The sequence below is a fragment of the Pan paniscus genome, chromosome 21 (assembly GCF_029289425.2).
Source record: "Pan paniscus chromosome 21, NHGRI_mPanPan1-v2.0_pri, whole genome shotgun sequence".
In the NCBI taxonomy this organism is placed as follows: domain Eukaryota; kingdom Metazoa; phylum Chordata; class Mammalia; order Primates; family Hominidae; genus Pan; species Pan paniscus.
In genome coordinates, this window is record NC_073270.2 from 3,687,721 (window position 1) to 3,703,791 (window position 16,071).

A 16,071-nucleotide genomic window follows, 5' to 3' on the forward strand; every position below is an offset into this window, starting at 1 on the left:
AAAACCTTGAGTTATCAAGGCAGCCAAGAGTTAGGATTTGGTGGGGAGAAGGGAAGGCAAGACGCCTGGGGGTGCCTCTGAGAGGAGGCCGAGGCTCCAGCCTTGGTCACTTGTCCTCTGTGGGATTTGAGCTGGCTGTGGTTAAATTGCTTACTATAACAAGCATGTAGTCAAGGATGTGAAGAGCCATGAGTGGCCTTGGGAAGAGAGAACAGAGACTGTGAGGGGGGCTTTGTCTGTACCAGACAGTTATGCTGTGGCAGGGGAGAGCAGCTGCCGTGAAAAGGGCCCTGGAGTGTCCTGCTCAGCCTTGCAAAGGAGCATCTCCCGGGACCTGCTGGGCAGCCCCAGCAATAGCAGTCAGACACCTCTGCAGCTTCTGGCATCTCCCCACAGGCATCTGCATACACTCTGGAGCACAGTCCACCTGAATGACCTAGTCTGTGAAGGTCAGGTTGCCCTTGGTGTTGGCTTGAACCTGGATTCCTAACAGTGCTCAGGAAGTCCATGCACACCCATGCTCACTACAAAGCATGTTGACTCTGACCAAAATGCATCTGTGCAACGTAAATCTTTTTTGGCATCTCAAACAGTCTCCTTTAATTTTCGGTCTATTTAAGAATGAAAGATGGAGAGGAGGTGAGTGGGGCACAATGGAAATACAGAAGTGAGCATATTCTCTTCCCAAATCTGGGTTCTTTAGTACGGGGGCAAATGTCCCACTGCCTCAGGACACTCTGGAGTTGAGAAGAAAGTGTTTTGGACATTGTGCTTTAAACAATCTTTTTAAGAAAGCGAGGAAATGTATAATTCATTTTGCAGTCTTGCAGAAATGGTTAATGTGGCTGATTTTGTCACTCAGCTGCATTTCTCTGGAAAAGGCGTTTATGTGGCATGGTTTGTTCACTAATGATGCTAAGTGAATAAGCTGTTTCTGAATTATGGGTGCCAGCAGTACATGTGCCAGGTGAGGCAGTTCTTACTTATATTTGTCATAAACTGATACCTGCCAAGCTGCACTCAGGCCCTTGGGGCTGTAGCTTTGCTGGCATCCATCGTACCCCAGGCCTCTGAATGGCTGGCAGTTGGTACCCACCCACATCCCCTCAGGACCATTGGTCAAGGCTCTGCCTCCCCTGCTGTTAGCTGCTTCCCTTTGCTTGAGGACTTGCTCAGGCTGCCAGAGCCTGATCTGCTCAGCCCAGAAGTACCTGAGAAGTAACAGTCGTAGAAGCCCTCCACCAGTGACTGACTGGAGTTGGTGGATAAATACCCCAGCTCCCTCACCCATCCCTCTGGTGGGATAATGCTGAGGCACACATTCCATGCTGTTTCCAGAGTTCCCCATGGGATGGAGCTCCAGGTGCCTACAGTGGGGACTTGAAAATGCACCCTCTATAGGCTGCTTTCTCATCTTTGTCTCACCCCCAACCCCCAGTGTTTCCGAATCACTGCCCAGATAACACTGTTGGTATTTGAATCCTTGTCCCCAGGTCTGCTTCTAGGGGAACCCAAATAAAATACTTGCCTCTCCAGGCTTCAGAGGCTCCATTCCCCCTTCTCTCCCCCTTTCTTTCTTTTTAATTAAGGATACATATCAAAAGACATACGTGCAGTTTCTCTCCACACCCCAATGTTTGTCTTAGGCAGCGCCACTTTGGAGCAGCACCATGAGATCAAAGACATTGGCCTTGGTCCACATCTCTCTGTCTCTAAGCCAGTCTGAGGGCAGACAGTGGCCCCCACATCCCACCTGAGTCCCCACACATCTGCACCCAGGATGTGCTCATCAGGGGCCCTCAGACCACTCAGCACCTCCTGAGCTGTTTGAGTCTCTATCCCTGTTTCTTTTTTTCTGTTCTTTAGTCCGGGTTTGTTTTCTCATTACAAGAGCATCAGCTACCCCCAAGGAATAAGAAATCTCCCCTTCCCCTTCCCCAGCCCTGTCTCTTTGGAACTTGCATTTCCATTCTACAAGTGTTGATTGGTCACCTCCTGCATGTTGGGGTCAATCAGGAGAAGGAGGCACCGTCCACACCTGCCTCTGTCGCTCTCGAGTCCTATTCCCCGCAACATGCTGTCCTCGTGTCCTTCTCCGTCTCTTGTTCATAGGAAGTATCCTTTGCTTGAGCTTCTCCAAGCCTGGCAGGGCTATGAACAGGGTGAGCTGGAGACATTTCCAGGCAAGGGGCAGCCCCATGTGCGCTGCAGGGCTCTTGCCCACTCTGCAGTCCTCCTCTGGTTGGAAGGGGCGGGGGCCATCATTAACACTGCCCTGTTGTTGCACGGATCTTGTCCTGCAGCTGTAAACTAACCAGTGCTGCTCCACGGGTGGGTGTGAGCCTGGGAGGATGAGTGTGCCTCAGACCCACTGAGCCGTGCTGGGGAAGTGCAGGATGCCGCTCTGGGCTGCCTCGGGGCAGTGGACTGAGCCTAAACCTACTATGGGGCAGGGCACAGGCATGCAAAGCAGGGCAGCCCCTCCATGCCCCCAGCTAGCAGGAGACACTGGCCCAGAGACCCCAGGGGAACCTGCTGTCTTCCCCCCTCCCAGGTCCCTGTGCCCTTGCTCCTGTGTAATCCCCTCCTGCAGGGATGCTGAGCCCTGGGAAGGAAGCTTGGCTTGGGGCTTATGCCAGACTTCCCAGGTCTGGTCCTCAGCAGCCTGGCAGGAGCTGGGGGGCAGCCAGGACCCAGCAATGGCTGATATTTGGGTGGGACAGGAAGCTCAGGCCAGCATCTTTGATTTATGCTGCACCAGTCTGGAATTTGGCCTGAGCACTTGCAGGGTGTCTGTGTAGAAAGGGCATGTCCAGTGGTCTGGGAGATTCCATTATTTCTCAGCACCCACCACTCCTCTGGCAAGGCTTCCTTTTCTCTCTATAGCCTCCCTCCCCGCTGCCTGAGAGCCTTCCGGGCCCCTTCGCTGGGCTAGATGACAGGATATAAAAGCCACAGGGACCTGGGAGTGCTTCACAAACCCATCTCCTCTGGCCTTCTCTCCCACTAGGTGGTCCTGGAACCCATCCCCAGTGGAGTTCAAGTTAAGCTGGTCCTGGGAGCAGGAGGGAGGAGCTCAGGGTTGAGGCCTCATTAGCATATTCATCAACAGTAATCAGGGCCCCGCTGTGATCGAAAGCCCTCTTAGGGCTTCCCTGCCTCTTGCTGGCTGGGAAGCGGGTGAGGGGCGATCAAGGCCTCAACTTGAGAGGACTGCAGCCTGAGGGCGAGGGGGTGGAGGGAGCAGGGAAAGATGGAGGGACAGTGAATTCCCTAGGGAAAGGAGCATCTGTAAAAAGAATCTGTGGTCAGAAAGAAAGGTGTTGAGGCCGGGCGCAGTGGCTCAAGACTATAATCCCAGCACTTTGGGCGGCCAAGGCAGGAGGATCGCTTGAGCCCAGGAGTTCAAGATCAGCCTGGATAACATAGTGAGACCCCATCTCTCCAAAATTAATTAGCTGGGCATGGTGGCTCATGCCTGTAGTCGCAGCTACTCGGAAGGCTGAGGTGGGAGGATCACGTGAGCCTAGGAGGTTGAGGCTGCAGTGAGCTATAACTGTGCCACCGCACTCCAGCCTGGGTGACAGAGCAAGATCCTGTCTCAAAAAAAAAAAAAAAAAAAAAAAGATATTGGAGGTCCCCTCCCCTCATCTTGATCAGGGACAAGAAGACTTATGGCTTCTGCCTCCTAAGTCAGCATTTCATGTGGATAACTGAGGGAGGCTCCGGGGCAAGCTTTCAAGAGGAGGAAACATTTTCCATTTTACTATTTATTATAATTTGTATGTGTAAAACAATAGCAAGTCCCTCACGCCCATGACATCCCAGGTGTTATGGCTTAGCCTGAAGCCAAGTAAAAGAATAAATTGATTTAAAGTTATATGAAGAAAAATAGTAAGTAGTGGTGACTGTGGCAGCCATTGTCACAGGAGCATGCTCATGATGGGTGCCTGGACAAGCTGACCTAAGTGGTCCTCAAGGCAGTTCCCCATCCTGGTCGCTCCCCTGCATCCCTGCAGCAGCCTCTCACTTGTCCCCCACACTGCACCCTCCTTTCCCCCATAGCATCTTTAAGCCCTGCCTGGCTTCAGAACTTTCTAGTGGCCTTTAGTCATGTTTCCCAAACCATGACCCTCAACAAAAGTGCTCCGTAGTCAGGTAAGCAGGGTGTGTTAGTTGGCCAGGTGTAGTGGTTGGCACCTGTAATCCCAGCACTTTGGGAGGCCAAGATGGGAGAAAGCTGGAGCCCAGAAGTTCAAGTCCAGCCTCATCTCTACAAAAAGTAAACAAAATTATCCAGGCATGGTGGTGCATGCCTGTAGTCCCAGCTAGTCAGGAGGCTGAGGTGGGAGGATTGCCTGAGTCCCAGAGGTTGAGGCTACAGTGAGCTGAGATCACACCACTGCACTCCAGACTGGACAACACAGCAAGACCCTGTCTTAAAAAAAAAAAGTTACTCCAAGCTGAGTATGGTGGCTCACACCTGTAATCCCAGCTCTTTGGGAGGCTGAGGCAGGAGGATCGCTTAAGTCTAGGAGTTCAAGGTTGCAGTGAGCTATGATCACGCCACTGCACTCCAGCCTGGATGACAGAGCAAAACCCTGTCTCAAAAAAAATTATTCCAGGTTGGGCATGGTGGCTCATGCCTGTAATCACAGCACTTTGGGAGTCCAAGGCAGAAGGATCATTTAGCCGGGTGTGGAGGCATGCACCTGTAGTCACACCTACTTGGAGGACTGAGGCAGCGGGATCATTTGAGTTAGTAGGTCGAAGCTGCAGTGAGCTGTGATTGCAGCCTGCACTCCAGCCTGCGTGACAGAGTGAGATCCTGCCTTGAAGAAAAAAAGGCGGGGCAGGTCTTGAGCCCAAGTCTTCAAATTTGTATCTAAAAAAAAAAAAAAAACCGACTCCAAAACTTAGCAACTTAAAACAACAAACATTTATTATCTCACACAATTTCTGAGGTCAGAATAAGGGAGCAGACTAGCCTGGTGGTTCTGGATCAGGGCCTCTCATGAGGCTGCAGCAAGATGAGAGCTGGGGCCGCAGTCGTCTGAAGGATTGACTGAAGCTGGTGGATCTGCTTCCAAGGTCGCTCATGCTGGCAAGTCAGGGCTGGCTATCGGCAGGAGGCCTCAGTTATTCTCCCTGTGGACCTCTCCACAGGGCTACTTGAGTGTCATCAAGACATGGCAGCTGGCTTCCCCCTGAATCACTAATCCAAAAAAGGGAAGAAGTCAGAAGCTGCAGTGCTTTTATGATCTAACCTTGGAAGTTATATGCTATTACTCCTGCCATAGTCTATTGACCTCACAGGCCAATCCCAACACAAGAGGGAGCTAACTAAGGGCATGAATCCCAGGGGGTGGGGCTCACTGGGAACCATCTTGTAGGCTGGCTCCCACACGTGCAGAGCACCAGCCCTAGCCAACTCAAGCAGGGTACATTCCTGGAGGGTGTCCTAGGGCCCCCCAAATACACCCATGTCTGTGGCCACAGCACCCTTTTCTCAAGGGAGGCTCTGGAGCCATGAGAGATCTAAGGAACGCACTTTGGAAGGCCGTGGCTCAGAGAAGAGAATCTAACCCCTTCCCCTGGTGTCTGTGTCCTTCCATGATCTGGCACGAACTTCCAGTACAAACTTTCCTCCTTTCACTTCACTTTTTGACACCTGCGGTACAGCAGCAGCCTCTACACATCCAGCCATTCCTTATGCTGTTTATTCTGCCCTTTTTCTTGTTCATCTGTTGAGCTCCTGTTTATTCCTCAAGGACTTAGGGAAAAGCCACCATTCCATGAAGCCTTCCCTTCATCTCCCATAAAAAGAATTAATATTTTCTTCCTTTGCTTCTCGAGTTTTTTTGCATGGACATCTTTCGGGGGGCACCTGCCCCTTTGTCTGATGTTGTACCTCTCTCTCTGTCTCCCCTCTTCCAGGCATTTGCTCCTAGCCCCAGTTGTTGCCATGTGTCCAGTGCTTGGTGTATCATTGGGATGCAGGGGATATTTGGGGAAGAGGGAATGCCTTCCTCCTGCTCTCACTCTGGCCTTGCTTCTGGGCATGGTTTCTGATGAGCCAGGAGAGATCCCTTAGAAAGGCCAGAAGAGAAGTTCCTCCTGCCCAAGGGAGCCTGTGGTTGTCTCTCCCAAAGCCTGGAGGCAGGTTCCTCTACACTTTGGGGGTGTTCCCCACCTTCAGCCAGGGCCCAGGCCAGGCAGACTAGTGGTCCTGAGCCAGTTTGATGCCTCCAGGGGTCTGATGGACATCGTCATTCCACAGGCAACACCACAGGCTCATGACAGCCTCAGCCTGGGCTGGGGTTTAGTGGGATATTTGTTCTAGGGCCCCCGGGGTCTCCTTGAAGCCCTAAAGGGCAGTCACAAGAGCCTCTGGTCAGAAAGACGGATTGGTTCATACTTTTGATTTTTGAGACTGGCCTTGCAAAATGTGCTGCCCAGGGAACAGCCTGGGAGGGAGACTGACAGGGCCTCCTCCTTTGCAGTCACCACTCTGCCTCTTGTTTTCCAGGGGGCAGGCTGGGGTGCCCTCAGTGCTGAGAGACCTCTATCTGGAAGCGAGATGGCCCTGGTCAGGCTGGAAAGGGCCTGTCTAGTTGGATTTTTTGCCCAAACTCTTGGCATCTTGGAGCCATGTCCTGGCTAGCATGCCTGCCTGGCCCGAGGCGCTGGAGTCTTTCTCACTGGGGGGCCTTCCAGTGGTTTTCCAGCTCTTTTCCTCCCACAGTGGCGTGGGTCTGGCACGAGCACATTTTGAGAAGCAGCCTCCCTCCAACCTCAGGAAATCCAACTTCTTCCACTTCGTGCTGGCCATGTACGACCGGCAGGGGCAGCCCGTGGAGGTGGAGCGCACAGCCTTCATCGACTTCGTGGAAAAGGACCGAGTGAGAGGCTCATGGGCTTGGCTGGGACTGGCCCCGGGAGGGAACCCCCAACCACACACACACACACACACACACACACACACACACACACAAAAACACACACACACTGGGACAGATGAATGGATGGATGCTGGCTGAGTGGCTGGAAGGGTGGGAAAGAAGTTGGGGTTAGGAGAAGGGGTGGACGAGGGAGGCTGGAGGATCCCTGAGCACCCGAGCATCCTCCCATCTTGTCCCTGCAGGAGCCCGGGGCGGAAAAGACTAACAATGGGATCCATTACCGCCTCCGGCTGGTGTATAACAATGGTGAGTGGAGGCCCCTGCCCTACCCAGCCCTGCCCCTGAAGTCTGGGCACTGCAGCATCATGCGACACCTAATGCCCCCTGTGCCAGGGCTGGGGAGGGTGTGATGTGGTCTGGTCATTGAGGCTGCACATGCTCCCCCGGCAGCAAGCCCTCTCCATCTTCCCATCCTAGGACTGCGGACGGAGCAAGACCTCTACGTGCGTCTCATTGACTCCATGTCCAAGCAGGTGAGGCAGCGCAGAGGGTGCTGAGGCCCATCTCACTCTCTTCCCGGACCCTGCCTCCCCCTGGTCTGAGTGAGCCTCCTTGTTCCTGCCCTCATCTCCCTATGCCCTCCGTCCCCATCAGCCTAGCTCCCCCAGTTCCCGCCCCAGCCTATGCCGGAGGGTGTGTGGCTCTTGCCCTCTGTTCTAGAAAAGACAATATTTGTACAAAAACCCTGGCTTGGGTCATGTTTGCTAGCAGCCCAGCCTTAGATGGGAACTCAGGTGCAGGCAGTTTATTGGGGGAGATGGGAGGGGCTCCTAGGAGCAGGGGAGGGAGGCAAGCTGGACAGAAAACTGCACAGGGAGCTCTGGAGAAGGAATGGCACCAGACGTGTCCCCCCTCGAAGCAAGTACCAGGATTTTGTACCCCGTATCAATTAGTCGTTGGCTGGGAACCACTCCTAAGGGTAGCTTGTAACCTCTCAGACATTTTCAGACCAGGCAGTTCCTATCCACTGAGAGCAGTTCTCAGGAGGAAGCCCTCTGCAGCTGACATCAGCCACAGCCACGGGAAGGTGCACATTTCCAGTAAAGGGGATGTGGGCACAGCCCTGGGAATTCCCACTGCAGACCCTCAGCACCTTGCTGATGTGACGGTTACGGGAAGGAGGCTCAGAGGCCAGCGTAAGGAGCTGGAGGAAACTGAAACCTGAACAGGCCCTAATGGATTCTGCCAACACAGGGCCCCAAATCTCAGGGCTTTTCAGAGAAGCTGTGCATGCTGGCAAGGAGGGGGCTGAGTCTCAAATGGTCCAGATTAGTGGGCTAGGAATGCAAGCTGGAGATCTGGGCTTCCTACATAGGCAGGGTCTTTTGGCAGCCTCCACCCAATCCCAGGGCAGAGGGAAGAATGGTTTGTTTCTAGAATACCCATGGCCACTGGGCTGGGGGAGGCAGGCCAGGCAGTGCCTAGTGGAACTGTCAAGGGGATGGGTGTGGAAGGGGTTCGAGGAAGTCCACAGAGAGAGGGATCCCACAAATGGGGGAAGGCACAGAGGGTTATAAGCTGGGAAGGCAGATTTGCAATTAGTAAGCTCACCTCTTGCTTCTGGGCAGAGGGAGGCTGGAAGACTGGTGAGGAGGTGATGCAGCAGTCCCAGGGGAAGACCAAGCCTGGGCTAGGGATGGTATGGGGGAAGAGGCGATAGGTATCTAGGGGGAAGAGGCAGCTGTGCAGCCCTCGGAGCTGACTGGGCTGGCAGGGATAGCTGAGAAGGACAACACTCATCAACAGAAGCAGAGGTCCGTCAGGACATGGAGGATGCACACAGGAGGATGCTGGGGGAGGGAAGGGGCCTGGTGCTGGGTGGGCACGGGAGTATGTCTACCCCACCAGCCACCTGACCTTTGTCCTGGCACCCTGAGGAACCCCCTGCCCCAAGCAGAGCCAGCTCTGGAAAGAGCCACCTACAGACAGACAGAATCTGCAGACTTCATACCATTCTTGCCAGCCAGTGGTGGTCCGGTTTGGGAGGAGGGGTTATCCCCCACCTGGGCAGCCCAGAGCAAGGCAGAGGGCGTGCTCTTCCCTGGGGCAGGGTCTCCCTGGGCCTAGGCTTGGGAGATGCCAGGTCCGTCTGTGCTGCCACCTGCACCTCAGAGGAGCCTCCTTCCCCTCCAGCCTGTGCACCTCCCTCTCCCCAGGCCATCATCTATGAGGGGCAGGACAAGAACCCCGAAATGTGCCGAGTGCTGCTCACCCACGAGATCATGTGCAGGTGAGAAGGCCATGTCACTCACACCTCACCCGTCTGCCAAGGCGTTTCTGAGGACTCTACCCAGGCCCTGCCCCCTCTGCCAAGGCGTTTCTGAGGACTCTACCCAGGCCCTGCCCCCTCTGCCAAGGCGTTTCTGAGGACTCTACCCAGGCCCTGCCCCCTCTGCCAAGGCGTTTCTGAGGACTCTACCCAGGCCCTGCCCCCTCGCCGCCCTTGCCCCTGGCTGCTCTCTGCTGCTGCTCCCTGGAGAAGCCTGGTGGCAGGTGATGAAGGGAGTGGTGAGGCCCCTGGGCACAGCGCTGGCTGAGGAGAGGGTCCTTGAGGCCCCATTAGCCTGGCCTGTTTATGTGGCTTCTCCGAGTGTTTTTGTAAGAGAGGCCTCCTGCCGCCACTGGGAAGCTTAGCTAATAAAGCTCAGGGGAGGGCTGCTGGGGTTGCGGGAACAGGGCCTGGGAAGGCCTCTGGGATTAGCTCAGAAGCTAATCTTTGAGGAAATTTTGAATCCTAGGGCAGCTCTCTGGCGGGGCAGGGTGGGAGTGAGGGGGTGCACAGCCCTTGGCTCCCTTTTCCCCATTATCCCAGAGCTTGGCATTTCCAGTAAGGTCTCCCCAGGAGATGCCAGTCATACAGGGCCCTCGGAGGCAGTTCCTGATGCATGGAAAAGAGAACAGCATTCTGAAATCTGTGGTTGGTAGCCAGGCGCCCGTAATCCCAGCTACTTGGAAGGCTGAGGCAGGAAGGCTGAGGCATGAGCCCAGGAGTTCAAGGCTGCAGTGAGCTATGATTGCACCACTGCATTCTAGCCTGGGTGACAGATCCAGACCCTGTCTCTAAAAAAATAAATAAAGTAAAATAAATTTAAATTAAATAAATCTGTGGTTGGAACTGTGGCTACCCTTGGAAAGGGGAGTGACAAGGAAGAGGCATGACCGGCATCTGGGCTGCTGGCCACGCAGCACTTCTTGGTGTGGATGCTGCTTTCATGGGCAGATTCACTTTGTGGCCGTCCATTGGCCAGGCACAATGGCTCACGCCTGTAATCCCAGCACTTTAGGAAGCCGAGGCGAGCGGATCACTTGAGGCCAGGAGTTCAAAAGCTGCCTGGTCAACGTGGTGAAACCCCATCCCTACCAAAATTACAAAAATTAGCCAGGCGTGGTGGTGCACACCTGTAATCCCAGCTATGTTAGGAGGCTGAGGCACAAGAATTGCCTGAACTCAGGAGGCAGAGGTTGCAGTGAGCCAACATCACGTCACTGTACTCCAGCCTGGGAGACAGAATGAGACTCTGTCTCAAAAAAAAGAAAAAAAGATTCACTTTGTGGTCATTCATGAGCTCACCGTTTGAGCTCCTGTCTCTGCGTAGACTGTGCTTCCATAGAGAGAAACCCTGTAGGTGACCTGCAGCCTGCCCTTTCCTGGGTCCTCCAGGAACGAGGTGCCTTTGGGGCAGGGGTCTCTGGCCAGCCTCATCCCCAGGCTAGGCTCTCAGGGTCCCTGCGGAGGAGTCCACAGCCTTTCTCCCCCAAGGCCCTGGGAGTGAGCCCCTCCAGCCCAGGGATTCCACACCCAGAGACAGGACATCAGCACCCTCAGCTCAGGGCGCCCCCCACAACTCACACACTGTCATGGCCCCCTCCTTCCTTGGCTTCTGCCTTCCCTCCTTCCTCATCTTTCCTTCAGCCGGTGCTGTGACCGGAAGAGCTGTGGCAACCGGAATGAGACGCCCTCAGACCCCGTCATCATTGACAGGTACAGGCTCAGGGAGGGGGCCTGGAAGCTCAGAGGAGAGTGGGGGAGGCGCGGCTGTTCTCAACCACAGAGCACCAAGGCTAAAGGGAGGAGCGGAGCAGCCCCCCCGGGGCACCAGGTTGGGTGGCTCTGAGCAGAGAGGGAAACTGCCAGGCACCAGGGAGCCTCCAGCCGTGGCCCCTGAGTGAGGCCCCAGGTGGCCAACTTTCTGGAGCTGCTTTCCCCGACTCCCTGAGAGAAGGAGCCAGGGAGGGCAGGGAGGTTGAGAGGGGGGTGGGAAGGGAGGGGAGGAACCAGCACTCAGGAACCGTCCAGGTGGAGTGGCCAGCGTGGTCATGTCAGCAAAAACCAGGTTCAGGTTCCCAGTTCACCCCTGTGCTGTCTGACTTGACTTCTCTGAACATTCGTTTCTTTCACTGGAAAAGTGGGGAAAGAGCTGGCAGGTTTCAGGCATAGAATTGTCGAGGTGATGCGTGTAAAAGTGCATTTGCACACCATGATTTCTATTTCTTTATTTTGTGTGTGTGTGTTTGCTTTGTTTTGTCGCCCAGGCTAAAGTGCAGTGGTGTGGTCATGGCTCACTGCAGCCTCAATCTCCGAGGTTCCGGTGATCCTCCCACCTCAGCCTCCCAGGTAATTGGGACTACAAGCACATGCCTCCACACCTGGCTAATTTTTTGTATTTTTTGTAGAGACCGGGTTTTGCCATATTGCTCAGGCTGGTCTTGAACTCCTGGGCTCAAGCAATCCACCCACCTCGACCTTCCAAAGTGCTGGGATTACAAACATGAGCCACTGTGCCTGGCCTACTTCTTTTTGAAGAGGAAATGCATAAATAAGGTGTAAAATTCAAATGGTACAAAACAGTAAATAATGAAAAGTAAGTCTCCCTCCACCCCTATGTAGAGCATACTGTACATGGTTTTTTTTTTTGGTAACAATATATTTTAGATATTCCACATAGGAACATAAACCATATCTTATTCTCCTTTTAATAGAAAAAGCATTCATAGGTGCAAAAATTCAAGAAGCTTAAAAGGGTTTACAGCAAACTGTCTCCCACCTCTGTCTCCCACCCATCCATTCCCCACCAAATAAGCTACCACTGTTAGCAGTTTCTGTTGTATCCTTCCTGAGATAGTCTGTGCATATACAACAAAATAGTTATATGTTCTTTTTGTACCCTTTCCTTTTGTTTTTATAAAAGTGGTGACAGTGGCTGAGTGCAGTGGCTCATGCCTGTAATCCCAACACTTTGGGAGGCTGAGGCAGGGGGACTGCTTGAGCCCATGAGTTTGAGACCAGCCTGGCCAACAGGGTAAAATCCCATCTCGACAAAAAATACACACACAAAAATTAGCTGGGCATGGTGGTGTACATCTGTGGTCCCAGCTACTCAGGAGGCCGAGGTGGGAGGATCACCTGAGCCCAGCGGGTCTAGACTGCAGTGAGCTGTGATTGTGCCACTGCACTCCAGTCTGGGCAACAGAGTGAGACCCTGTCTAAAATAATAATAATAATAATAATAATAAACTTAAATTAAAATTAAAATGGTGGCAGGAAGCACAACTTTCAGCACCTTTCTTTTTCCTTGAAAAATGTAGATCTGGGAGTTTACATCAGGACACAAGAAGTCTCCTTATTCTTTTTTGCCACTGCAAAATATTTCATTGTATGGGTATGCCATAATTTATTTAAATAGTCAGATATTGCTGGACATTTTGGTTGTTTTCATCCCTTTTCAGGGATTTAAAAATGCTGCAGTGAATTACTTTGTCCATGTGTCATTTCACACGTGTAAATTTATATGAAGGCTATTACTAAGTAGAATTGCTGGGACAAAGAATATGTGCATTTGTAGTTTTGATAGTTACTGCCAATTCGATCTCTGTAGGGGTTATACCAACAGCATTGAAAGCAGCAATTTTGAGAATGCCTATTCCTTACACTCTGGCCAATTAAGTATTTTTGTTTATTTGTTCAGTCAACAATTCTTGAGCATCTACTCTGTGCTAAGAACTTTTCTACGTGCTGTGGATTAAGCAATGACCAAAATAGACAAAAAGCCTTGTGTTCACGGACTTACAATCTGGTAGGGGAAATAGACATTAACAAACTAAATGAAAAAAATACATAGCATGTTAGATGGTGATAACAGCTAAGAAAAATAAAGCCATTGAGGAAGATCTGGGAGTGCCTAGGAAGGAAGGTTTGAAGCTTTAGGGTATTTAAGGTCTCACTGAAAAGATGACATTTGAGCCAAGACCTCAAGGAAGTAAGAGAGTGAGCGATGTATTTATGTATCTGGGGGAAGAATATTCTCGGCAAGAGTGTGCCTGCTATGTTTAAGGGAAAACAAGGAGGCCCAGGTGGCTGGAGCAAGGAAGGTAGTAGGAGGAAATGATGTCAGGAATAATGAATGGGGCAGAGGAAGGCACGACCATGCAGGGTCTTATAGGCTGCATGGAGGCCACACTTGTGGGTCATTGTAAGGGCTTTGGCATGACATGGAAGCCACTGAGTGGTGTTGAGAATGATAAGACCTGCCTTATATTTTAGCAAGATCACTCTAGCTGCCATATTGACAATGACCTGTACAAGGCAGGGAGATGAGTTAGGAAGCCAGTACAATAGCCCAGGTGAAGGATGATGGAAGCTGAGACTAGGGATGCTATAGGGGAGGTTGTAAGAAGCGGCTGCATTCTGTGTACATTTCATTTCATAGGCAGGACTGACAGGATTTGTTATGGAAGGAGAGAGAGAGTCAAAGACTCAAAGATGTCTCCAAGATTTCTGACCTATCAACTTAGGAGGATGGAGTTTCCTGAGAAGGGTGTGATTTGGGGAAGAGCAGGTTTTGGAGGAGAAAGATCTGGAGTTTGGTTTGAGCATGTTATGTTTATGATGCTCACTAAACATCCAAGTGAGGAGCTGAAAAAGCCACAGAAAACATGAGGATGGGACTCAAGAGAAAGGTTCAGGCTGCAGATGTAAATTTGAATGAATGAAATCATCGAGGGGATGAGTGTTGACAGCAAACAGAAGAGGCCTAAGAACTGAATCCTGAGGTGTCTAGTATTTAGAGGTCATGGAGATGTGGAACCAGCAAAGGAGAATGAGAAGAAGTGACCAGCGAGGTAAGAGGGAAGTCAGGGGAGTGTCGTGTCCTGAAGCCAAGATAAGAAAATGTTCCAAGAAGGAGGCATCTGTGTCCGGTGCTGCTCATGGATATGATAACAAAGACTAGGGACTGACCATTAGATTTAGCAATGAGGAGGATATTGGTGACTGTCACGGGAGTCATTTCAGTGGAGTTGAGGGGCAGAAGCCTGATAGAATTGTGTCTAAGAGAGAACAGGAGGAGAGAGATTGGAGACAGTGAGTAGAGGAACTCTTTTGAGTTTTGCTCTAAAGAAATCAAAGGAATCAGATGATGTCTGGAGCACTGTGTAGTGCCAAGAAAAAATACAGCTTGCTCATATGCTGATGAGAAACAGCCAGGAGGGAAGGGGAAAATGAGGATGCAAGAGAGAGGGGAGAATTGCTGAAGCAATATCCTTCAAGTGGCAAAAGGGATGTGACCTAGTGCATAGGTAGAGAAGCTGGTTTTAGCTGGGAGCATAGACAGTTCATCCATGGAAAAGCAGGGAAGACAGAGACGTGGACACAGAAATGGATAAATGGGTATATCCAAGTGGGAGCTTGGACGTTGTCTTCTGATTGCTTTGTTTTCTCCATGAACTGAGAACCAAGGTCAACAGTTGAAGATAAGGATAGAGAGGGAGACACTAGAGGGCGTGATATAGTTATCCAAGAGAGTGAGTGAACCAGGGGGATGAATGTCATGTGATGGACAAGCGGCGCTGAGGGTACCCTTGACGTTTATGATCATAAATTTGGTGATAACTTTCTCCAGCCATGTTAAGCTGCACAGGTGCAGGTGCAGAACAGGTGAGTGGTTGCATAAAACCAGAGTTAGAGTTTTGTCAGTTGAGTAGAAGGAAACATGAGAGGGCAAGAGAGTGAAATGTATGTGCAAGGGATATTTATTTTTTAAAAATGGAAGGATTTAAGCTGGGTAAAGAGAGGAGTATGATGAGAGTGTGGACATCAATTCTGATGGGGCCAAAGAATTGCTGGAGTTGAGATATAAGACAGGGGTTGAACTGGATGTTAGGTGGATGGAGAATGGGTTGCCTGCAGATGGGATTCAGGGTTGAATTGGTAATGCGTGGCCAGGGAAGGTGGAGACAAGATCGTTGGAGAAAAGATGCTCACGGAATGGAGAAGATAGTGCATTGGAATAATTATCTGTCTATACTGACATTGAAATAACCAAGAATTATGACAGGGACAAATGTTCAAGGGTGTATGTAATGATCCAGGAGTAAAGCTTCATGGAATGAAGGTAAGTGATCTTGGGGAAGATAAATGGCAGCAACAAGCAGTGGTTACCGTAACTATTTTTTCTCATATTTCTCCATCATGTAAGCGAACAGCAGTATCCCAGTGATTTCCGTTCCTCTTACTCTGAGTGAGGTTGAGCCCACCAGGGCTATTTAAAGGCTATTTGTGTTTCCTTTACTGAGAACTGTCTGTTCATATCCTGTGCTTATTTTTCTTTTCTCCTTCCTTCCTCCCTTCCTTCCTTCTTTCCTTCTCTCTTTCTCTCTCTTTCTCTCTCTCTTTCTTTCTCTCTTTCTTCTTTTTTGACAGGGTCTTGCTCTGTTGCCCAGACTGGAGTGCAGTGGCGCAATCATAGCTCACTGCACCTCGACCTCCTGGGCTCAAGCCATCTGCTCACCTTAGCCTCTGAAGTACCTGGGACCACAGGCTCACGCCAACAAGCCCAGCTAACTTGTGTATTTTTTGTAGAGATGGGGTTTTGCCATGTTGCCCAGGCTGGTCTCGAGCTCCTGGGCTCCAGGAATTCTTCTGCCTTGGCCTCCCAAAGTGCTGGGATTACAGGCATGAGCCACAACACCCCACCATGTGCTTATTTGTATGTAAATTATTGACTTTTTAAAAAACTGATTTGTGGGAGTGTGTATTAATGAAATTATCCCTTTGTGATGAGTTGTCCATATTTTTTCAAGTCATTTAACTTTGCCTATGGTGAAATTTGCC

General features: G+C 51.3%; 1 protein-coding gene across 4 annotated transcripts in view; it reads left to right on the forward strand.

The window, feature by feature from the left end:
- Positions 1–16,071, forward strand: part of EBF4 (EBF family member 4) — a 67,434-nt gene that overhangs the window by 6,061 nt on the left and 45,302 nt on the right. For 2 of the 4 annotated variants that reach the window (XM_034946986.3, XM_034946988.3), the window contains exons 3-7: positions 6,746–6,902; positions 7,145–7,208; positions 7,380–7,435; positions 9,119–9,192; positions 10,876–10,944. In XM_034946986.3, the coding sequence (XP_034802877.2) occupies positions 6,746–6,902; positions 7,145–7,208; positions 7,380–7,435; positions 9,119–9,192; positions 10,876–10,944 (420 nt within the window). The remainder of the gene's footprint in view (positions 1–6,745; positions 6,903–7,144; positions 7,209–7,379; positions 7,436–9,118; positions 9,193–10,875; positions 10,945–16,071) is intronic. The other 2 variants (XM_063601117.1, XM_063601118.1) reach the window with 1 other exon arrangement.